Source organism: Sphaeramia orbicularis, chromosome 9 (assembly GCF_902148855.1).
Source record: "Sphaeramia orbicularis chromosome 9, fSphaOr1.1, whole genome shotgun sequence".
In the NCBI taxonomy this organism is placed as follows: domain Eukaryota; kingdom Metazoa; phylum Chordata; class Actinopteri; order Kurtiformes; family Apogonidae; genus Sphaeramia; species Sphaeramia orbicularis.
The window spans coordinates 26606023-26630463 of NC_043965.1; the positions used below are offsets into that span (position 1 = coordinate 26606023).

Genomic DNA, 24441 nt, shown 5'->3' on the forward strand with positions numbered 1-24441 from the left:
TAGGTGTACTGTCAAAAGGACACGTTCGCTGTCCCTGGCACGGTGCATGTTTCAACATTGCAACTGGAGACATTGAGGACTTCCCTGGGTTGGACAGTCTGCCTATTTTCCAGGTGACTTTCTTTCACTGGTGCTGTCTCTTAATAGATTTGCTGCCTTATCATGTCTATTAAGTACAAAGACAAAAGTGTACACATGGCTCATGTCTGTTTGCTCCAGGTCAGAGTTGAAAAGGACAAGGTGATCATTCGTGCAAACAAGCAGGTAAAAGGAAAACTAACATAAGAGTTGACGGAAGACAATAGATGGACCGTGTGACTGATTGACATCTTTAAAACATTTCCAGGCTCTTCAGTTGCAGAAAAGATCAAAGCCCATGGGCCGATGTTCAGCAGTCATAAACTCTAGCACAGGCTTCAGCCATGTTCTCATCATTGGCTCAGGTCAGTGGATTTCATTTATTCACATTATTGAAGGATCAGGCATTTAGTTATTTACTCATTTTATTTCCTTAACCTTTTAAAATCCATGCTTTTCATGGAATGCTTACTCAAACAGAAAACTAATGTTTTGAACTTCATTTGAAAGGGAGCATCTTCTGTGAAGGAATTTAATGAATAAAGTTATGTGGACTGATGCTCCATCACCTTCCTCTGTGTATAATTTAAAAAAAAGAATCCATAAGAGCAGTCATTTTTTGGATATTTACTGAAATCAAATACCATTCATTCATTCATTCATTCATTTTCTGAACCCACTTTATCTTCACTAGGGTCACGGGGGTCGCTGGAGCCTATCCCAGCTACTTATGATCAAATACTATGTATAAAACAATTGAAATGGCGACATTAACTTAATTAACAAACATATAGCGACAAAGAAAGATCAAAAATGGTGTGACTGTACTTATTATTCCAGTTCTGTGCTAACCTACATTACCCCAACTTATGTAAAAGAAAACAATATACCATTACCAAGAAACTAATCCAAATTCATACATCTGAATCATAAACCATCCTCCAAGTGTCAAAATTCATAACATACCATACAAGGGGGCTTCAAAAAGTTAGTGGAAAAAGGACAGTTTGCATGAACTTTTCAAAGCCCCCTTGTATGTAAACTGTTAATAATTATGTAAATTAATTATGTGTAAATTAATGTTTCTAATTGCAGTTAATAATTTACCTTGTAAAAAAAATTATTTAAATGATTTTTTAAAATTTATTTAACTTTCTGTGTTTAGTAGTTTAGTGTTTAGTACACAATCAATGCTAAATCACTTATGGTATAAGGCTCAAATGTAACTCTAACCCTTAAATCGGTCAGTAGAGAGCTTGTGGATGTTAAAAGGTTAATGGTTTATTTTATGTTTTATTTAGTAAATATTTAACAAGACCAACAGCAGCACAGATACATGGGTTTAGACTGGACTGCAGCCATACATGTATCCATACTCACAAACACCATAATATACAGAATCAATGTATTCAACTGAAATTGTCAATATACAAGTGAATCCAGGCATCTCCTCATCTTTAATCACTTTAGAGGTGTCTAATGAGACCAGCTTCTTATGTTCCAGGTCATTTAACAGATGCTTTCAGGTTCAGTTTTCCTGAGTTAAGTACAGACTTGGAACAGGTAGAGCAGATCGTGGGACTGAAGACTGTAACTGTTTGTTTTTTATGTTCTTTTATGTTATTATGTTCTTAAAGGCCTCTGGTCACTTATATTCCAATATATTTCCCTAATATATGGTGATTCGGTGGGTGTGTCCACAGGTCCAGCAGGTCTGGTGTGTGCAGAGACGCTGAGGCAAGAGGGCTTCACTGATCGCATCGTCATGTGCACCATGGACCGACATCCCCCGTATGACAGGCCTAAACTGAGTAAGGTTTGTACACAGATCCTGACCACACCACTGAGACATTACTGACTTCACTGAGACAGTTATGTAACAGACTGCAGAGGTGCTGCTTTGGTCACTGGTGCTAAAAGAGGAAGTCTTTAGGGAACAGCTACATCACTCCAGACCAGAAAGCTTTAAGGAAAGGGGTTTGTGCCAAAATAAAAAGAATGAATCCAGAAGTATTTAAGTAATCTGATTTACTAGACTATCTTTATATCCTGAAAAATGCTCATTATTAACTGGCTATAATCATTGTAGGTGTGAAATGCACCATCCTATTAAAAAAAACAAAACAAAACTGAGGGATACACAGATGTACACTCAATATAAGTATACTTCATTATTATTATGCACATGATTAGTGTGTCAAAAATGTACCATATTCCATGTACATCCTATATTAAGGACGTTATCAGTTCTATTAAATCTATTCAATCAATCAATCAAATTTTATTTATATAGCACAAAATCATAACAAGAGTCTCATGATACTTTATATATAGAGCTGGTCAAAACCAGACTCTCAAGCCACTCCCAATCCTACTTTCATTAGACATACTTATACCTCTGACTAAACTGAACTTGTGTCATGTATTTGGTCTTGTCTGTCTAACATGTTGTTCTGTTAATGTTTTAACTGTGACCTGTCTGTCACTTAGACTTATTTTATTACAGTGCATCCAATGGGAACATTATATTTAATACTGGACAAGGTTTCTCACAAATAAAATTAAATAAAATGGAATAAAATTCAATTAAATGTACCAAACTGTACTATTTTTGGATTAGATATTCGTATATACTATTCTTACATATGCTCTTAAAACACTGATAATAAGAGATATATTTATAATTCTATCAAAATGTGTGTATAAGTATAATTTACTTGTCTTTTTGATTTTCAACTGCACTCATAATTTTCAGAAACACACTTAAAGTGCATTTTAAAAAGCAGTAATATTACAGCATTAATAATAATAAAAAGTACTTGATTATGTTACATTGCACATTAATGGTTTTTCCTAAATAGTACAGTAACAATACACATTTTATTTTAGTAGGAGTAATGATAATCACTTGAAAATAGCGCAATTTAGTACTTTTCTAATAAGTATGGACAGAGCCTACATCATGGTCTACTTTTTTTCTGTTGATGAACTCGGCACTAACCTTTGACCCCTCAGTCCTTAGACAGTACAGCAGAGCAGCTAAGACTTCGCTCCATCGAATTTCTCCAGGATCATGACATCGAACTCCTCACGGAGAAAGAGGTGAGAACTGGACTGAACTGATGATGGTTCATGATCATTTTGCACAGAGCACTAAATGGTACAGCTATGTGAAACTGTCTTGTTCATTTCAGGTTGTGGCTGTAGATGTTAAAACGCGGTCTGTGACCTTTGAGGATGGATTAAGGATGGAGTACAGGAAGCTTTTTATTGCTACAGGAAGCAAGTAAGGACAAAGTTCCTATCATCATTTGTTTGTAAGATTTTTTGTATTTTTGTGTAGTCCTTCAGGTTGGATTTTGTTTTAGTTTATTTGTTTTAGATTGCATAATTAGTTTTATTTGGGGGAACTGACTAGTTTTAGTTTTATTTCTTCATGTTTAAGCCTTGATTTATAGAAGCTGAAAGAGTAGGATGTAAGACAGTATGAACTTAAATATAATCTAAAAATCATTTAGGATCTCCATTGTTATGAATGCAGTAACAACTATTTTTCCTGTGCTCCACACAAAAACAAGCAAGACATCCAAACATTATTCACAACAGCTGACAATAAATGAAAAACACAAGTGCAATATGAGTTTATACGCCAATTAATATCACAGAGCAAATAAAACAACCTATTCCAACATTTCATTATTGACAATCATAAATAAACCAACATACGAGGGCCGTTCAATAAGTTCATGGCCTCACCCAGAACAGAACAACACAGACTGATAATTTATATTTTATTTTTCAACATAATCTCCATTTACAGCAATGCACTTGGTCCATCGATGTTCAAGCATCACTATCCCATCACGAAAGAATGTAACATCCTGTATTATAACAACCAGTATTTCTGGGTGAGGCCATGAACTTATTGAACAGCCCTCGTACATTCCAGTGAGATGTTTAATTTATACACAGTTTAGTATCACATCAAAATAAACTTAACAATGGCAACTTCATTAAAATAACTATGTAACTTGGTTCAGTAATACTAGTTCACAGTGTTTACTCAATAAAATCACTTTATTGTCATATGATTTCTTTCTGCTGCTGTTCTTCATTTCTTTTTGAAGCTGCTCTCACTACCAATCTGAATTAAATATGTAAAAAATTAATATATATACAGGATATTGAATGTTCCATTTTGTGAACATCATGACCCTTTAGCAAAAATAAATAAAAACAAAGCAATTTTGTCAGCAATTCTATTTTACTTTACCTGCTTTGTTCATCGTAGTATTTGCTTATTTTTCGTGCTTTTGAAAGCTGCCTTTTTTTATACTTCAATCAGCAATAGGTAATAGCCACAGTCTTATAACAATAATAATTTAGGTTACAGTTATGAAATAGAAAGCTGACATTTTTTATATTTACTCCATTTAACAAAAGGATTTTTTCACTGCTAGTTATCATTTTAGTTTTCCTTCGCTATAATAACCCTGCTTTCCTTCCATTTCCTGCCTAAAAGACCCAAACCAATGAACTATAAGGGCAAAGACATCTTGAACGTCTTTCACCTCCGGACCCCTGAAGATGCGAACAGCATAGCGAGGCTGGCTAACAACAAGAATGCTGTAATTGTGGGAACATCATTCGTTGGTGAGGAAACGGCCCATTTATGAACACATTCTACTGCACTGTGCATAATAATACGCTGTGTTGTGTGCGGATCATTCTTGTTGGCAGGTATGGAGGTGGCTGCGGCTCTTACTGACAAGGCCCACTCTGTCTCTGTCATTGGGATTGAGTCAGTCCCCTTTAAAAAAGCTCTCGGGGAGAAAGTAGGGAAAGCCATAATGAAGGTAAGAACACTCCCTGGGGAAATCAAGCTTTTTCAGAAACACTTCTAGAGTACTTTCATCAGCAAAACTATGAGTTAAAATGCAAATCATGCTTTCTGGTCAATACCTCCGTAACCACAGAGGGGCATGTAAATCTTCTCATTACGAGGGTTTGATCGCACAGACACATGGAGATGTAGCAGTGAATGCCTGTTTCTCTTTACATGTGATGTGTTTTGTCCTTGCAGCTGTTTGAGGCAAACAGGGTGAAATTCTACATGCTTAACGAGGTGTCGGAGATGATAGGCCTTCATGGACAGGTATTCAGAAAGTGAGAGAAACAGCATGACATGATGCTCAGCAGTAATACTCTTCTTTGTTTAATCTACAATGAAAAGATGAGATCCGGAGCCACAATTCAGGCCTGACACACCTGGATTTCAATACGTGCAGATGTGAAAGTAATTTGCCATGCTCATAACATGTCCTGTCTTTGTTTTACAGCTGAAAGAGGTGGTACTGAAAAGTGGAAAAGTACTGCGGGCTGATGTGTGCGTCATTGGAACAGGTAATGTCGATGAAAAGATTATGAACAAGTATCACCCTCTACATGTGCATATATACACAGTTGCCTTTAAAGTTTGAATAATTTTGTTTTTAGACACAGTCCTCTTTTTATTCCTATTTATCCGCATCAACAATCACCTTTAAGTGATTAAAGTGGACTTTTGATGGGGAATTATTACATACTGAGTCCCAAGTACACTTCATCTATCAAAGATAAATCATTTCATGAGAAGAGGTAAAAATGTTTTATTCCAACATTATGGGCAACAGTGTATAATAAAATTTAGATAAAAATTGGGAAAGAACTGTCACAAAAAATAAATAATAACATCAAATATAGCATTGCAGTAACAGTAATTAACTCAGACAACAATTAAAATGAAAGTAAACAAAATGTCATTAAGATCAATATTTACTGTAACTCCAATAAAAGTGGGGGGAAAAAAGGGAGAAAAAGAAGAAATAACTTTAAAATAGCAAAAATGGTTACCCAATACACCAATAAAAGTAACAAAACCAACTAATATAGAAGTAGTTTTGATTCAGATTTGAACAATAAAAAACAGTACTGCAAAATAGAGATTAGTGCTTCCACCAGAGATCTAGACTGTGCAGCAAAATTTCTTAATACAGCCTCTTTGTTGTCATCAGTGGTGCATTAATTTAATTGCAGTTATTTCTATTTTTTTTACAAGTCAAAATGCTAATCTGATCATGAGTTGGGACATTACTTTAATACTTAGTGTTGGACTCGGGCTCTGTGAGAAGGATTTTTGACACCCTGATAAAGTAGAGCCACATATTCATTATACTGGGAAGACAGATCCTAATGAAATGAAAATACATGAATCTTCCCACACCCTGTGTATGGTTCATTCAGCAGCCTATGAAGACATGCAAGATGTGAACAAGTTAGACCTGTACCATGTTAAATGGGGGAATATTATTAATCTTGTCACATTGCCATGATGCAGATTTCTCTTGTCAAACAATTAACCTTGGCCTTCCGTGGCTGGATAATGCTTACCACCAGGGAAAATTAATAGTAACCTGTGCTGACATACCTGTTGTGTAGTGATGCAGGCTTTCAGTCCCTGTGATTTGATATTGACCTTTAATTCTGTAAACAGGCAACAGCTACACACTGCAATACAGTTAGTTGTGTATGCTTTTTTGGTAAAGGCTGCTATTTTGGATTTTGTTATTGTTACTTGTGATTGCATATATTCTGTTGTGTCACTTATTTTACACATTGACACCTATTCAAGTGATGCTTTGTGCTTATTGTTGTTTATAGACATTATGCATATGTAGTAAATAAGTGCGCTGAGTTAAAAGTAGAGAAAAAAAACTGAGTTACAGTAGAGGAAGACAAACCCTTTGTTCTACTTTGAATGCCTTTTTTTTTTCTATATCCTCTCTCCTGCAGGATGTGTCCCTGCAACAGGCTTCTTAAAACAAAGTGGCATTCACATGGACTCCAAGGGCTTCATCACTGTCAACAAGGTATTTTACTGTACAAGAAAGGCTGCAGAACAATGGCATTTTTGTCCCATTTTCTTGACATATCCCTCTAATTTCTTTCCTAGACGATGCAGACAAATGTCGATGGTGTCTTCGCTGGAGGAGATGTGGTGATGTTTCCTTTCCCACCACGTAACAATAAGAAGGTGAACATCCCTCACTGGCAAATGGCTCATGTACACGGTGGGTGTGTTACAGCTCGTTTCATTACATTCTGGCATAATTAGATGATTTATACGCTTAAGTACATGTGTTTGCTTTTATCCTTGTTGACAGGGAGAGTGGCAGCTCTCAGTATGATGGGGCAAGCCACTGAGATTAAAACTGTGCCTTACTTCTGGTCAGCCATGTTTGGGAAGACCATTCGCTATGCAGGTACTCAGTTTAATGTGTGTTTGTTTGATGAACTACTCTGATGCTGCATTAGTAGCTGTAATGAGGCAGACATTCAAGGGAGTTTTTCTCCGCCACTGTCACCAGTCACAAGGGTTTGCTCCTGGAGGATTCTGTAAATTGGCCTTAGAGTCTGGTTTCGACCGGCTCTATGTGTAAAGTGTCATGAGATTACGTCTGTTATGATTTGCCACTATATAAATAAAATATGATTGATTGATTGTGAAAAAAATATGAGGTTTACAGTGGTGTAATATCTGTTAAGTGAAGTTACTACACTGCCATCTAGCTGTAAATGTAAAAAATACAATGACCAATGAAATAATTGAAACGTATCTATCTCTTGTTTTGCCTGTTTGATAAATACACCAATATGTTTTCTGTATGTGAAGGTTATGGTGATGGATTTGACGATGTCATTATTCAAGGAGATCTGGATGAACTGCGATTTGTGGCATTTTATACCAGGTACATTTTTGGTCTTTTTGAGGCTTTGTATGTTTTATTCATCAGAATTAATTGCACTTTAACACTTGTTTCTTTTCCTTTATGTGGCCCATCTATAGGAGTGAGGAGGTGGTTGCAGTTGCCAGCATGAACTATGATCCTATTGTATCCCGAGTGGCAGAGGTCTTAGGATCCGGAAAGACGATTAAGAAACGAGATGTGGAGTAAGTCTGCTTTCAAGACTTAAATCTGGTCATGGTTACAATAGTTGTTATGTTCTTTAGGTTTCTCAGGTTTTAATATGAAGAAAAACATGACACATGTTATCAATGACAGAAAATATGACAAGTTACAGAGCTTGTGACCTTAATCACATGGAAGGTATTACACAAAACAGACTCACAAGCTCAGATTAATACAGAGAAAACACCACTTATTATTTTAAGTTCTTTATTAGTGTAGTAATGCTATAGTTTATGGATTCTATAATCATTTCCTTATAGGCTTGTTGCAAAAACATTTCTAGTGTTGTATTTATATAATAGATTTATTATAGGTTAAGTGCTCAGTTTCACCCATTTTGATTTGTGTCATTAAAATACATTGGTTTAACTTGCCAGCCTGTGCAATTATGTGATCGCAAAAGGCTACAGTTTAAAGATACAGTATGCATACACTGAGCAGAAACTATGTGAAAATGTAGAGTAAGAGTTGCTATATTTTAGTGTCTTGGCATTTTTTTGTATGTTTTAGTAGAAAATATACATATTACAATGAGTGGAAATCTGTGCATTTTGCTTGATAGCCAAGCAAATAGACTCAAATCGCAATATTGTCGCATGAATCACAGTATGACTTCCTCACTAAATCATGCAGACAAAACTTTAAGTAGGCCTACACGCTTTAGTTCAACTGTAAATGATAAAAAAAAGTGTTCATCAGTTCTATACAACCCCATTTGTCGCTTTCAAACATTTAGCTGCATCTTTTGACTTCCATCAACAGATATAATTTGCTCAATTATCACGGAGGCACATAATACACTTATAGTGTATTATGATATATGATATTTTATACAACTAATATCAATGTAATCCTTTCAATGAGCCCAACACTTTTCTAACAATCTGTTGCTTTATTATCGTGTAATATTCTAAAGAGTGTGACCTGTAACATGGTGTGTTGTCACACTGGTGTTGGGTCACCGTGTTAGTATTTCTTCACTGCTGTAACTGTCTGTCATTGTGTTCTTGGTGTAATATGACTGTAGTGTTCCTCATGTCTCCTCATGTCTTTCATTTCTAAAAATGCACACACAAATACTGAAGGATGTTAGCACGACTTGGCAAGTACGGACTAATATGAAGCTTTCCTATTTTCCTTTTCACTCATAATCAATAGCTTATAGATGCTGCAACCGTCTAATGTGTCATTACCTGATCAATGTGTTTATTCAATGCATCTCGCACCTTGTGTTGTAGGACCGGAGACATTTCTTGGTTGATCGATAAAGGCTCTCAATGACTTCCTGTCTGAAGGGCCAAACGACAGATCCCAAAGTCTATTGGACACCTCAATATGGACACTTATGGTGCTGAGACACTGAGCAGCTATCCAGATACAAACACACCGGGAACAGAGGAGGAGGAGGAGCATGTCTGTCTCCAATTGGGACGTACTTCACTGAGGACGACACTCGCCTCCTGAAAGACACTTTGACGTAACAAACCAAGCCATGCACAGTCTGAACACACTCATACATCGTGTTCGCAGGTCCTTTGTTACAATGTTGTTGTGTTTCACAACAAAGCAATACTGGATTCAGCCTCTGTGTTGCTGCAAGATGTATCTACCTGTAAACTTTGTTTATAAGAAGCCAGGGATGGGCATTGGCATTTTTGTACAATTAACATTGTATATAGTTATAATCCTGAATGCACTGTAACAAAATAAGACATACAATTTGAATTTTTCTAAGTTTTAAACAATGTATTTGGTTGTGTGCTTGCATACAGAAAAACAGGCCCTAGATCTGCATGGTATTACTTACTCTAACAGAAGTTAAAAATATAACCCCTAAATATAGATTTTCCAAACTAGATGCATCAGCAAATGAATCTTAAAACAGCAAATGAGAAAATTACACACATTACCTGAATGCAACTTTAACCGACACACTAACGCAGCTTTAATTCACAATAAATGAAGTACTATTTTTAGGATTACAACATACCTCTTATTATCGGTTGCCTTGCTAATAGATTGCAGAAATGAAATTCAAATTATGCTTTGATTGCTATCACAATAGAGTCATGTATTTTCTAACAAATAGATATCGCTCCATTACATGAATGCAATGGTAGTTAAAGGTTATTTTTGATAGCCATCACTTCCATGTGGATATTCTTTGTTACTAACTCAGGGAACTGAGGTTTGTGGCCAGGGTTAATGGGGTTACCAAATGATGTTTTGTTTCTTTGATATTTTTCCCAGTTATTGTAATTTCACTGGATCTCTCGTTTCCATTCAGAAATGCTTGTACTGTGCTTCAGAGTAAAGCATATGCTTAATTAAATCCTGGTGTGCTGAAGATCTCACAATACTTGAGCCCTGTCACATAAGTTAACAGAGAATTTTAAAAAGCATTGTTCTACCTACAGAGAAGCCTTGAAATGGCATTTTTATAACTAAAACTTTGAAATAAAAGTCTTCCAACAATACCTATTCGCTGTTGTTTTAACATGTTGTTTGCATGGTTACCACTTTATTACCCAGAGAAAACACAAAAAGTAGTAAGTAGAAAATGTTTAATAAGTTTAAAGAATTGACAAAGCACCGTTTACAGGACAGATTTCATTCTTTAGTCAGGATTACTTACCAAAAACCAAACAAACAGACAAAAAGTCAAGAGAGGTTTCTTGAAATCACACAGTATTAATATTTGAAAAAAAATTAATAAAACATAATGCCTACACAATGTATAATTAAAAAATCTAAACAAAAATCACTAAACCAGAAATAATTCCCTAATGAGGACAAGGAGGAGGGGGAAGACAATAGGACGAGGCATCTAATACACTCAATTCACACTGAGATTGTTCACAATAATATTGCAAACAGCCCGGAGAGGTTTTCTATTAGAACAACTGGGTAAAAAGTACCTCAAAGACACCTGTTGAGACCAATAAATATACCAACAAACACTGGAGTGATGGCTTCACATTGTATTATAGTCACAAACATTTGATCTAATGACAATATATAATGATACATTATCATAAACTCAACCAGGAGACACATCAGTGCAATGACAGACTCCCTCCAGTTTAACTATACTGTCCGATTAAAGTATGTGAAGCATTTATTGTGCTATGTGTAAATACTATCTGAAGACAGTCTAGAAACTGGCCTAAAGGCTGTGTTTTAAGTAAATCAAACCGACTCTTTGGAGGAAATGAGAAACTTATGGTCACTGTGTTATTGGTATGAAAAGTTAAAAAGTCCAATGACCATAATACCCCAGTTATCACAACACTGTTCACTGGAGTAATAAAAACCTTCAGCATTGAAACACATTCTATGGGCTGGACATTCTGCCGTCGATTAAAAACATGACAGACTCACAGCTACATTGAAATTTGAGGAGAGCATCATGAAAACAATAACTGGCTTTTTTTTAATCATTAAAACAGTTTTGCCAATAGAAAAAAAGCTGCAAGTTACCCTTGAAGAAATTAAGAAAAGTCATTTGTAAACACATTCATGTACTATAAAGATTTTTTTAAAAATCTATTCACATTTTGAAATTTGCATCAATGAAGCGATTAGAATCACAGCTTCTCCTCTGAGCACACTAAGGCACTTTTTAGTTATAGCTCTTGAGATGATAACGGTGGCAGTGATCTCTGCTGCATTAGAGGTCACACCTGTATGACGGAATAAACAGGAAAACCCAGGGTGGATGGTCAGTTTTTTTCATTAAGTCCTGCTGTTCCCACTAAAAAACAGGGATTTACGATGGCAAAAAAAAAAAAAAAAAACGCCAGCGTATTTGTGCAAACTGTCTTCACCTTATCTGGGTCAGAGGTCATATTCTGCTGCACATTGCTGGAGGTACCACTCATACAGTTTACCCTGTGGAGAAAAAATTCAGTGTGAGACTTAATTTTTCTTTACCCTGTGCAGCTTCAGTTTTATACAGTATATCACAGGCACATGAAAGAAATCTTACCTTCTTGGTTTTGACGATATCGTGGATATAGTCACTGTACTCAGCCATTTTCCTCTTCTCTTTCTTTGACAGAGTCTTATTCCCTCGGCTACAGATGAAGCACATCATAATGACACTCACTCAGAATTTCAATAATAATCCCTTGAGCGTGTTTATATATGTGTGCGAGTGTGTGTGTTTCATGCTGTACGTGATCCACTCTCATACTGTATAAGCAACTGTTCAAGACGTATTAAAGGTGGAGTAAGAGATTCCGGAGAAAGCTTGTTGATACGTGAACTCATGCCAGAAAAACACAACCTTCTCTTCAGTGTTGGTTCATCTGTCCTGTGGATGACCACAGATGCTTCCTGTTACTGACTGGCTGGACTCCAGTCTGTATAAGTGTTACATGGGTTGGTCCAATCCTCTGTGTTGTTTTTGTCTCATATAGAGAGCGAAGGATGTGGACAAACTCCTAATTTGTTTAGACGACATAGAACAGGCAGCTTGTGGACCATAAGTAATTACAGGCTGAAAAAGTGCATTGGATTAAAAATCACTTGCTCCACCTTTAAGGCTGTTCATATTCAATGTTTAAAGGTCCTGTGTGTAAGTTTTTTGGGGTTATTTTTGGGGGGATGGGGGGTGGGGGGTTAACTGCACAAATGGGATATCCATTTCTGTGTAATAAGGTGAAAATAAGAAACAAGTTTTTATTCACTTCGACAGAAAGAGCAGTTTGGTCACTGATGTTTTTCTACAGTAATTCCAAAAAGACTTCTTCATCTTCTTTTTCTATTTTATAGTGGATGGTATTGCGCATTAAGATGCATTAGTGCCACCTACTGTTTCAATGTGGACCAGAGTTATTATGTTTTTAACTAAAAAAAAGTCTAGAACGGAAAAAACAAACACTACCTCTAACAAGGGTCTTTTGTTTTTTTTCCAGCTACCATAGGAGAGAAATGCAGGAGATATTCAAGTGCAATTTGCAGCTTCACTAAACTTGTCACCAAATATCACACAGTTAACCTTCATTGTTAAATATCATAAAAATACAAGTGCACTTATTTGTATGTGTTTGTACTGTACACTCTCAATACTTACCCTGCAAAATACTTTGCCAAGAAAAGCAAGAGGTAGCAAAAAGCCCCAAACACGATCACAAACACTACTTGTCCATCTTCTGGTATCCATTCCCATAAATACATCACTATTCCCTATGAAAAACATAAAGAGGAAGTCAGAAAACTAAAATGTGCTGCAAAAAGAGGAGAATGAGAACAAGTAGCTCAACAAGTAGTTGAACGAAAATCAAAACTTACAGTGAAAGCAAAAACTGTTCGAGACAGTCCTTCACCCAAAAGCTCATCCAGATGCTCTTTGGAGAAGGAGTTCACAATAAAGCTGAGGATGAAGAGAATAGGGAGGAAAATTCCCAAAGTCCCATACATCAGTGAATGAAGACGAACAGTTTTGTTGTGACTCACATCAGCCCTGCATGGAAAAGAACAAATTGCTTGTTAAACACATCTTTGGCATGTGGCCTATTTGCTGAGACATAAAACCTGCCATGTTGAGGTCACACCTGTCCTGCTGTAGTTTGCTGCTGATGGTTGAACAAATAAGGTCACAGTCTTTCTCCAGCTGATCCAAAGTCTTCTGAACGGCCTGGTTGATAGTCTTCTCAATCGTCTGACAAACCCCATCGATTTCATTCACACACCGGCTTGGCTGCACAAAATGAAAACTCGTAAGTGCGTCTGTTCTGAAATTAACATACAAACATCTCCAAGAGGGAAAGACTGGTGAGTTAAACAACTAATCCTGAGGGGATTTTGAGTGACAGCAATCTGGACTAAGTGTAGACAAATCTTGCTCAGCAAAAATAAATTAGCCGTCAGGAGTGACAGACAAATTTTGAGTGTGGAGTAAAGCATTGCAGCTGTAGATCACAGGATGGTGCAGCAATAACTCAGGACTGAGACTGCTGTTGTCAAAGGTGGCTGATCAAAAGCCATGGTTTACAACCCCTGGTCCCTGTGAGAGACGATAACTCTCTCAGTCATCATATTGCAGAATAAATCATCCAGTTCCAGCCATCAAAGGCCACCAAGAAACCTGGAGTGGGGAATTTACACTCCTGTGTAATCAATGGGCTGTGCAACCTCAAGGATAGCCATGAACTTTAAATCTAGGCCCAAGATGAGTCATGTTCTGTGATATATTAAAGTGAACTTCCAGAAAACGACCAGACACAGCTCAACAAAAAAATCAAGATGTGGAAAAACACTGTATGATTGAAGGCGACTATCCAGTAGTTAATTTCAGTTTGTAAATTCTGTCATTAAATAGAAACTCATGAACTGAATTTAGGATAGACTGTATGTTGCTAAGTAAGACATATAATAAACAGGGAGATTTACCTTCTGTGGGTTGGGGATGTAAATTGTGGGCATCTCAAAACCACATTTATTCAAACCTGGACGGCGACACAATTCCTGGACGATCTGCATCAAAACCCTCTGCCAAAGGAGAACATGGAGGTTATTTTCTTAAGGTGGGACTTGTGTATTTATATAGAAACAGTTAGAAATCACATATTAAGTGAACTAGCCTGTCTGTCTGTTTCTTTCCCAGCTTCATCTGCTTTACTGAGGTAGAAGAGCAGCTTATCTGCACATTTCTCACTCAGTTTCTCGACAATGTTGAGTGTGCGTTTGCACAGCGCCTGGCCCATCGGGTCGAAGAACACAAATATCAGGTCGGATTGTTCTCCTGCATGAAACAGAGAATGTCCATCAGAGAAACAAGGTAGCGTCAAAGCAGTTAGATAAAGATATAGCCACGAGAACATACCCAACCAGGTGATGGCACTGTTTACATCAAATGGGTAGATCATATCCCCATCAACCAAACCAGGTGTGTCAATAAATGTCACCAGGCTGAACTTCTTCTGCTTGGAGGTAGAGATCTCAGCTGACAGGTAGTCCATGACACCTAGAATAAACAAATGTTGTGAGTACAGGTGCTGCCTTGAGAAAATGTAAAAACTGTAGCAAGTAAAAAGTCTCTGCATGAAGCTGTCACCGCTAATGACTATATAACAATGTGCCTTTGGAAACCGCAATGCAGTCGATACTTGGAGACCTGAGGGACATTAAAGATCAAGAACACCAGCGATTTTCTGTACTTGTAGCTTTGCAAGGATCATGCTAGAAAAATTGTAATAATATTGTAAAAATATTTTGGTCATCTGAAAAAAAAGACAAAGACTAAGCTCTTTTAAGTCCTCTTGATGAAAACACCAGCAGCGGCCACGCCCTCGCACATGACTCTTCAATTTTGATACACAAAAACATTTATTACGTCTCAGTTGTCCCACTGTCCCCTCTGCACAGAGGTTGGTTGTCATGGTTACACACAACAGCTCTTCAACTGGCAGCTTTAGCATGGGGCGTGGGACATAAAGCTAGCCAGTGAAGAACGACTGTGAGGCAACGCACTGTGAGGTTACAACGGTCTGAAACCATCACGCATGAACCCAAGCCCCCCCTCTGAAGACCTAAACCCCAGACTTGAGCACCAGAACAAAATGATGATTGAGATAAACCCTTTGAATTGACAAACTAAACCACACCCACTGTGCATACTCACTATACACACACATGTCCAAACACACAAGCCTGGGGTGACACTGAGGCTGTTTCATGGGCAGAGGCAGGTGTTGACAGCCAGCACAAATCACATCCTTGTGCTGCAGCGAAGCAGGGCCACTTCTGCTGTGACACATTAGCATTCCCTTATGTTTCTCCTACATCAGCAAGGCACATTATCAATACATCAGCCCCTTATCACACAGCATAAAACTGTATCAACAGTGTCTCCCAATATTGACTCATCCCTGGTTATATAAAAGCTGACACCGTGACTGTAACCCACAAAGGAATAACATTAAATATATGCAGAATTTATGAAGTAGCATTACTTTAGATGTCCATCAGATAAAACATATACATGCATCTACATAACTATGAAGCCACTTAAAAATATGTAACAGTCTAGACAGAGACACATTCATCCATATGTGGTCAGAGTTTTATCTGAACAAATTCCCCCAAGCCCCCTGAAAGGCGAAAAGGAAATGAGAGCAATTGCTGGGTGCTAAGTTCCTCAAGTGACAGTAACTGAGAAGACTACACTGGGGATCCTGTGCACAAGGGAAAGGGCAAAGGCTGCAATTATGCTGTGCTAACCAAAACTTAAAAAAAAAAAAAAAAAAAAAAAAAAAAACTTGTGCTAAGCAGAGACCAAACATTGGTATAACATCTGAAGAAAATTAGTAATAACACAAGAAAAATTCTAATAAAGACAGATTTGGCCTGTGACAACAGGTTGACAGAATAAAGACTAACAAAAACATTTCTTTATGCACATAACAATAATAGGTATCTCCAAGCAAATCCCAAAAGAGAGCAAACTGTATAATCAGCTGCTACTCCCACATAAGGATATATGGTGCTTTTCTGATGAGTCATCCTCAGTTGCTGTGACAGGTAAACAAATGCCTGATGTAGCATTTTTCCAGAGGTGGGGATGAAGTTAAATAAAAAGCCTGCTTGTATTCCTCAGCAGATCGGCGGTGTGCGAGGCTCAGGCCTGTGGAGCGGAGCGGAGCAGAGCTGTTGCTGCCGGAGTCTGGGCTGTGCCGTCTCTAATGGCTGTGACATTTCTCAGCAGCTCCTCCTGACTCCACTGCACTGCTGTCGATGGGGCGTGTGACTCACACGCCATACAGTGAGTGCTCCAGTCCGCACCCAGTGAACCCTCACTCTCTACATCCTGTCAGTGCACAGACATATATTACAGCCCTCCCCCCTCTTCTCCTCCTCCTCCTCCCTCCACGCTGATGCTCCCACTCAGGCACACCCAGACTTTGTACACGACCACCTCACCATCCAGCCTCTATACCACTGCTGACGCACAGAGAGCTAAGACCAGTTATCTTAAAACAATATGTTGCTAATTACGTCTCTGTCTTCTGTATGACATTAATCACTTATCTCAAACTGTGATGAGAGGGTGAACAGGAATATGATCTGGTATATAACAAAATACATAATCATGAAAATAAAAAGACTGGGACACAGTGTTGGGGATTAGTCAGCAGGGTGAAGCACCTAAACTCAAGATCAATTCACAAAGATGACCTGTGTCAACCAGAAATGTACAAATGACGTATGGTTACATTATGTGAGGAACGTACAGAACTGAACACCCAAAATTAAGTGAAAAGTTAGTTTAAATTGAGCTTACTTTTCAATTCATTAAAGTACAGCTCAGTTTACTCAAACCTTTCCCTAATGCACACTTTAACGTTCCACTCTGCAGAAAACACTATCCTAAACCACCAATCTCTGGCTGCAGCGCATGATTACATTCATCTCCTGTTCACTATTCCTGTAGGGCTAATGCTCTATCTCTCCCATCTTACAACACAGTTTAACAGTATTTCCTTTGTGCAAACAGAATTGAAACAAAATAAAATAAAATCACAAACATATGAATCTCTTCTGCCATATCACAAGGTTGATCATTTTAATATGTGTTTTAGTTCAAAGTTAGACTGTTGTGCACTATCACTGCAGTGCTGATCTTATCTTGGATAAAAGGAGGAAACCGTTTATGCTACTTTGAATATTTTAATATCAAATGCAGGGAGATGCAAAACCACTACATTTAAGTCCTTCTGAATTAAAAGTCTAAGCAAAACATGCACTAAACCGCTCCCATCATGAAAAATAAAATCTGATATGATGGTATGCATTTTATCTGCAACTGTGCAAACTCTGCCTGCAGCTGTATGATCTGCATATAATGATTAATTTAACAGCATAAAGTAACAGAAGAATCCACCTGAAAAGCCTGGAGTATCTCTAAGTAATAATATTGTTGCATTTTTGAACAGCCATGGTAATATTTCATTTTAGACACCCATTACAAGTTTTTAAGAAAAAAGGCTTACCTTTGAACTCGAGGAGCGGTCTAAAGTGGGGGTAGAGATGTAATGTTGCATTTCCCTGTAAAAAAGAAAAAAAAGAATGAGAGCAAGCACCTGAATGGACAGATATTAAGCTGAAGCTTCTCCTGAGATCCAAACCCTCTAGAACAGACTCGTCTCTCTTCACGGCACTTCTCTCGCTGTCTTTGCTCTAGCCGCTTTGCTGCAGCTCAATACACTTGCTTTAAGCTCTTCTTGTACATAAGCGATAATCCCTCTACTCTGCAGTCCTGCACTGCAAATATATTATTCATCTTCATCACCTTCACCACAGCAGGATATGAACAGAAAGGCAGAGGAAGGGGATGAGAGAAGACGGAGAGACAGGTGTCTCCTGAGTCTGTTTATATGCTGCGAAGATGCCTCTGTGTGCACACTATGTGTGTGTATCTGTGTGTGTCTATACAACAAAGCCCCTCATTGGAGCAGCATACAGAATGAGAAATCACCACAGACAGAGCGACTGCCTTCCACACACTCTGACATCTAACACTGCTTCATCAGCCAGCTACAGCGCCTATTACTGAAGTAAAGAATTCAACTCAGAGCTGCTGTCTGAATCTCAAATACTCTTCTTATCTGGCAAATAAATATAGAAAAGCACAACACTACCGGTTTGTTGTAATCACACTTCTCTGCCTTTACTTGCTACCTGCCTTAATGAGGCTTTTCTTCAGATCTCTCACACACACTGGAAACCAAACATCTCTGTATCATTGCTGTAAATTTCAGCAGTCATCACGCTGTCCTTACCGTCAGTGATTCTCTTTTACGGCCACTTGTGATGAAAGTAAATCCTTGTGTTTCAATGGCCACGCCTGTTTTCTGTATGTGCTCCTCAACATACCTGCAATAAGACAAGTAAATGTTCTGCATCCTTAAAATGCTTAACAAACAAAATCTTAACAAGTACACAGGATTGAAAACAAAAACATTTCTGAATATTACGAATTTATCTAGAACTAAACAGCTAGTTGAAATGTTACAGTAAGAACAGTAACAGTAAGAACAAGTGTGGTAACACAGAGATCCTCTGCCTTCAAGTCACATACCCCAAATGTAAGGAAACACACTTAACATAGTAGAGAATCTAGAAAAAAGTGACATCATGACACATATTTTACATGCAAAATCTGTAATTACAATTGTATTTTTTGGATATCATTTGCTTCTACTGCCTATTATTTTCAAACGTGTAACTATGAACAATGAAATTCAATATAATGAATTACAAAAATCTTAGTTGTAGTCTCTAGTCTAAGACCAAATGTTAAAAGATTAATATATGTTAATTAACTTTTAAGTACAGAATTCTAACATTTAAGAGGCTGAAACCAGAGAATATATTTTATTTTACTATGGAAATTAATTAAACTGTTGATCAACTAATTAATTAAATAATCTCTGTGGCTTCTGTGGCTGTGTAAAAGTACAAAATGTCGGTTGCATGTTGGAAAGCTGATCTGGGGTGAGATGTGACATGTGCGTACATGTGCTTAACGGTGTTTGGAGCCTGTTGTGTAGCTTTTGGCTATGTGACAAATTTAGAAAATGCCAAGCTGCCAAAGTATACAGACAGCTGTTGAAATACCCCGTAATACTGCCATGTTCTCATACCAAAGAATTTTTGGATTTTCCAGAATTTACAAGAAAAATCCGTATTACACAAAAATCATATCCAACAAAATTAAGCAGGTTATTAAAGATGTTCATTTCAGCAGGTGGAATTAAAAGTATAGTACCTTTGCAGTAGTGCTGACTGATATATGGTATTTTAGTCATAATCATGATATGAGTAATAAACACATGGCAAAAAAGAAGTCATTATATTTCCATTCCCCTTCATTTGACCCTGGACACATGAGCTGTGCATTCACACAGCCTGGCCTCAGTGAAGCCCCTGCTACTCTCAGATCAGTCTGTGTCAGTTTGATGGTGACTGCAAGGTTATTTTAGTATTTACGTTATATCAATGGCAGTACAGAGTAACATTATACCATGTCACAGATTTTCCTCATACTAAGCAGGCTGACTCAGCAGCTAAAAGGAATCCACATTTGACAGCTTTTCTCAGCTCCACACATCAAACTGCCGCAGTCCATGTTTCCTTGGTCTAAAGTGTGTGAGGTCAGTGACTGTCAGCATGATTGACAGCTGCACTCCCTATGGAGCTGCTGCAAAACACATTCCTAAGTTAGATCAGGGCAACATTTTAACCATAACTAACCAACAACTATTTAGCTCTTTCATAACTTACTAGATTATTTAATTATAAAACTGTTTATAAACATTTTTAGGGATGGTTGTTAACAACACCCAGGACCCTAAAAGTATTATTAGAGTACCTCTAATATTTCTGGCTGTACTAGACTATTAGTATAATAATAATATCAATAACAATAATCCATTTTATCTGTAAGTGCCTATCAAGAAATTCAAGGACGCTGTACACCAGTCAATAAAACAATGGATAAAAACAAGTGCAATTGGAAAAGGAAGTGTAGGACAGAGTAATTGTAGTAAAAATTACTACGGTGAGTGATCAATCTTGAATAGGTGGGTCTTGAGTCTGGTTTTGAAGATAGGGAGAGAGTCACTGTTTCTGAAGGATGCTGGTGGAGAGTTCTAACACTATTGTGTTGTAAACTATGATAATAATACTACTCTACTGTATATTATGACATAATAGTGTTATATTATTGTATACAAAGGCAGAAACTCTGATCTATTTCATATGAACCCTCAATCCCACAACTGTCAAGAATTAAACCACTGAGGTAGGGTAACTGATTTTAAGGTACTGTTAAAAAAAATTAAAATTAAAATTAAAATTAAAATTAAAATTAAAATTAAAATTAAAATTAATTAATTAATTAATTAATTAATTTTTAAAAATGCTCTATTGTCTCATATTTCCTTGTAATCTCTGTAAATACCCCCATTTTTGTGAAACATAAGCACAGAACTTCATGCAAATATCAAAGTATTAGGATTTTTTTGTATGAAGAAAGTGTTTGCATCTCACTTCCTTCTTCCCCCATTCACACTTGGACTCAAGCATGTGATGGTCAGGCAGACATGAATGTTTGATCCCATTAACAATCAGCTTTATTACCAGTTAATGAAGGAGCTCTTCCCTGCAGAGTGGTTGCCCATTATCATCACTATAATCTTCTTTCTCGGAGGCAGGAGCCGCACTCCTAGGCTGCTGGCAATCTTCACCAGGCCTGAAAAAACACAGAGTAAAATAAAGACATATAATGTGGATTTTGTCTCTTAACTCAGGTCAAATCTGGTTGTCTGAAGGAAAAGAACAGCACTCAGCCCTCCATTATTATCACCACTCAAGTGTCCTGAAGTAGTACGTTAAATTCTCCACCTGAGTAAATATGAACAGACTCCGCTCTCAGTAACTCTGACAAATTCCAGGGGCCAGAGAATTTTCCAGAATTTTCAATTTCCTGAATGTTAATACTTCATAACAATTCAGATTTGTGTGAAAAAAGAAGAAAAGAAGAAAAACAAATCAAAACAATGTGAATAAACTACAGAATATTCAATCCTTAATCTGTCTCCAGTTTAGTTTTCAGTTTGACTAAGAAATCAAGCTGTAAGAATAGAGAAAAAAAGCGTTAAAATCACAGTTAAATCAATTCCAAATAACTACCAGTTTAAATAAGAGAAGTGGTAAACAGAGCGACTCATTATGCAAAACTACCTCGAGAACAATGGTATCCCGATACAATAATTCTGTACTATTTAATACAATGCAAGACAATCATGTGTGATACATCACGCTGTTGGTGTAATTGAAGATGAAAAATACCAAATACCAGCAGATACTGTTGTGTCAGTTTCACTAAATCTGACAAATTTGTTCAAACAATGTATAAAATAAAAACGTTTTTGCTTTGTTCTTCTTTAACACACACAAACACACACACACTACATGGGGTTTAAAAAAATTTATATTTATGGCCCTTGTGTTCAAACAAATTGCAAGATGCAATACACTTTTCTCAATAACCAACAGTTTCTAATAATAAATGAATGAGGACGTGTGTTAAATATCTTTAAATGAAAGTATTTAGAAAAAATCTTATACTTACATATCAGTGTATAATACCACTGGCATACAGACAGTAACAATTGATGGTTTTAATTCAAGAAGTCCTAAATTACATCTCTTTTTATCTAGTTTCCTCATAAATAAACTGTACTGTGATGACGAAGAACACCATCCAGAGCTTGATTATAACACTATAATAAGATGTGACTCAGTCTTCAAGGTGAAACAACTAAACACATCAACTCAGAAAGAAAAGCTTGACGTGTGCCATTTAGAGACATATAAATGATTCATGGTTACTTTCCATAAGCAGGCACATTTGAGTGAAAAACAAATCGAGCAAACTCCTTCTCTTAAAATGAGTTAAGGTTAAGGGTTGCATTGAGGTTTGACGGATGCAAATAATGCATTTTGGTGATGTGTGTAAGTATAGAGGCGAACGAATAGGCTACTGCCCTGTGATGATCCTACGTCTATTTGTTTTATTTTGATGAGGTCTACGTCATCATTATGTGTATTTTTTAATTTTTAATTGATCGTGAACGAGTGCTGCGCAACAATGGCTGTTGGATGTCTTGTTCTGTCACCTGCCTTGGGACTGCAGATGAGAAGTAGTTATTTTTACTAATTCTGGCATATTTACATGGGTGTATTTTTGTCCATAAATATGCATGGTCCCTATTAAATAACCCAATATAATAAAAGTAAAATAAATGTTTATGTAAAAGTTCAAATAGGATTAGGTTCAAAACATAATAATTAAATATGTGCAAATGGAATTAACTCAAATCCTCCCCAGTTTAGATGACAAATATGCATCAACAAATGCATAAATACAACCAAAACTCATTATCCCATTTAAATGTCTTATGAAAATCTAAGGTAATTATGTAGTACTCTTAGGCTACTCTTTGGCCACTTCTGGGTTTGTTGTTTTTGCATAGTTGAAATGAGTATACAAATGCATTTCTCATTCTCTTTTCTTTACATAGAACACAAACATAGAGGGACTATGAACACAGCCTTAAAAGACAAAAAAAAAAAAAAACTAGTTCTAAAGGTTAAAATCTCTATTTTGTGTGACAAGAAGCAGCACAAAAAATTACAAACATCTGAGTCATGTTGAATGAAACCTGGTGCAAAACATCTGAAAATTATTCCAGTAAATCTCATGTTGTTTAAAAAAGGCACATTAAATACTACCACTTTGGTTTAAAGAGGCTGCTTTTTCCTTGAAATTTTTGTTTTTACTGCTGTACATACTTCCCAGAGACTGAGAAATGCATATGTGTGGTCATTAGAACTTTACTAAACTCCCAAACCTAATGTTGCCTTGGGACTTTTCCACAGTACTGTAGATCTATAAAATAAAGTGCAATTACAAAGGCATGTTTGTCCTGTAATAATCTCATTCTGTGTTTTGCAGACAGATGCACAGATGACTGTACAGCAGGGCTTCTTTCAGTCAGGACTGTTGGTGCCTTGTGTTTTTCTTCAGTGAACGCACCTCCGTGTCAATCTGCTGCAGGAGTCTGCACACATGACCAACTACCGACACGGTTAAAGCACAATTTATGGAGCAAACACGCAAACTGGAGCCTTTAACTTGTATAAAGTAAGACACCCAAAGCAACAATAAGCTCGGATCATTCTTGTGGTCCATTCAAAGCCCGTGTATGGAGCTGAAGTGTTTGTATATAGTTGACAGGTTGAGACTAAAGGCGCTGCCCTGCCTTCAGGCTGCAGAGCTTCAATGTCATGAATGTGACACTGACTATCAGCTGTTCATGGAGCTCTAATAACCGACCATTTACCCTTCACATCCACTGCAAACTTCTGACTTCAAACCTGCTGGATACTTTCAATCACTAACTTACATAACATCACAACTAACCCCGTGTGTTTTGGGGTTTCCGTGGTTCCTGTGCTGATAATAACCCGTGTCCGTGTTATTTACCGTTCTCGCTGTCCACATACAAACTGTGGCATTCTTTCAGTATTCTCTCACTCGGGGTGGTGATCGTAGACTCCAGAGGGTTTGCCACTGACCGGGGCTTTCTGCCCGACATTATGTTCGCAGAGACAGGTCGGTGCCTCTATGGTGTTTCCTAAAACTACCAGGGGAAGATTTTCACTGTTGCACACATTCTCCCGTGCGGGTAGTGCGCCCTCTAGTGGCCACAGTTGGACACAACAGACTTGAGTACAACCAGCCCACTGTACTGGTGCTCACTTTGAAGCCCAACACAGCTGA

General features: G+C 37.3%; 2 protein-coding genes across 3 annotated transcripts in view; one reads left to right on the forward strand and one right to left on the reverse strand.

Moving 5' to 3' along the window:
• aifm3 (AIF family member 3) overlaps positions 1 to 11622 on the forward strand; it is a 22971-nt gene extending 11349 nt beyond the window's left edge. The window contains exons 5-21 of one of the 2 annotated variants that reach the window (XM_030143733.1): positions 4 to 113; positions 220 to 264; positions 347 to 443; positions 1782 to 1894; positions 3094 to 3180; positions 3273 to 3364; positions 4601 to 4731; positions 4819 to 4934; positions 5162 to 5233; positions 5418 to 5481; positions 6910 to 6986; positions 7070 to 7187; positions 7281 to 7379; positions 7790 to 7865; positions 7964 to 8068; positions 9173 to 9193; positions 9326 to 11622. In XM_030143733.1, the coding sequence (XP_029999593.1) occupies positions 4 to 113; positions 220 to 264; positions 347 to 443; positions 1782 to 1894; positions 3094 to 3180; positions 3273 to 3364; positions 4601 to 4731; positions 4819 to 4934; positions 5162 to 5233; positions 5418 to 5481; positions 6910 to 6986; positions 7070 to 7187; positions 7281 to 7379; positions 7790 to 7865; positions 7964 to 8068; positions 9173 to 9193; positions 9326 to 9368 (1466 nt within the window). In that variant the 3' untranslated portion in view covers positions 9369 to 11622. The remainder of the gene's footprint in view (positions 1 to 3; positions 114 to 219; positions 265 to 346; positions 444 to 1781; positions 1895 to 3093; positions 3181 to 3272; positions 3365 to 4600; positions 4732 to 4818; positions 4935 to 5161; positions 5234 to 5417; positions 5482 to 6909; positions 6987 to 7069; positions 7188 to 7280; positions 7380 to 7789; positions 7866 to 7963; positions 8069 to 9172; positions 9194 to 9325) is intronic. The other variant, XM_030143734.1, reaches the window with a different exon arrangement.
• On the reverse strand, positions 10795 to 24303 carry LOC115425886 (uncharacterized). Its single transcript, XM_030143735.1, has 12 exons — positions 24145 to 24303; positions 21234 to 21345; positions 18872 to 18965; positions 18083 to 18137; positions 14917 to 15057; positions 14675 to 14835; positions 14484 to 14582; positions 13646 to 13791; positions 13383 to 13554; positions 13165 to 13277; positions 12076 to 12163; positions 10795 to 11978 (listed from the first exon to the last, which is right to left on the reverse strand). The coding sequence occupies exons 1-12, from the start codon at positions 24254 to 24256 to the stop codon at positions 11925 to 11927; spliced, it is 1347 nt and encodes a 448-aa protein (XP_029999595.1). The 5' UTR covers positions 24257 to 24303; the 3' UTR covers positions 10795 to 11924.
• Between the last annotated feature and the right edge of the window lie 138 nt (positions 24304 to 24441).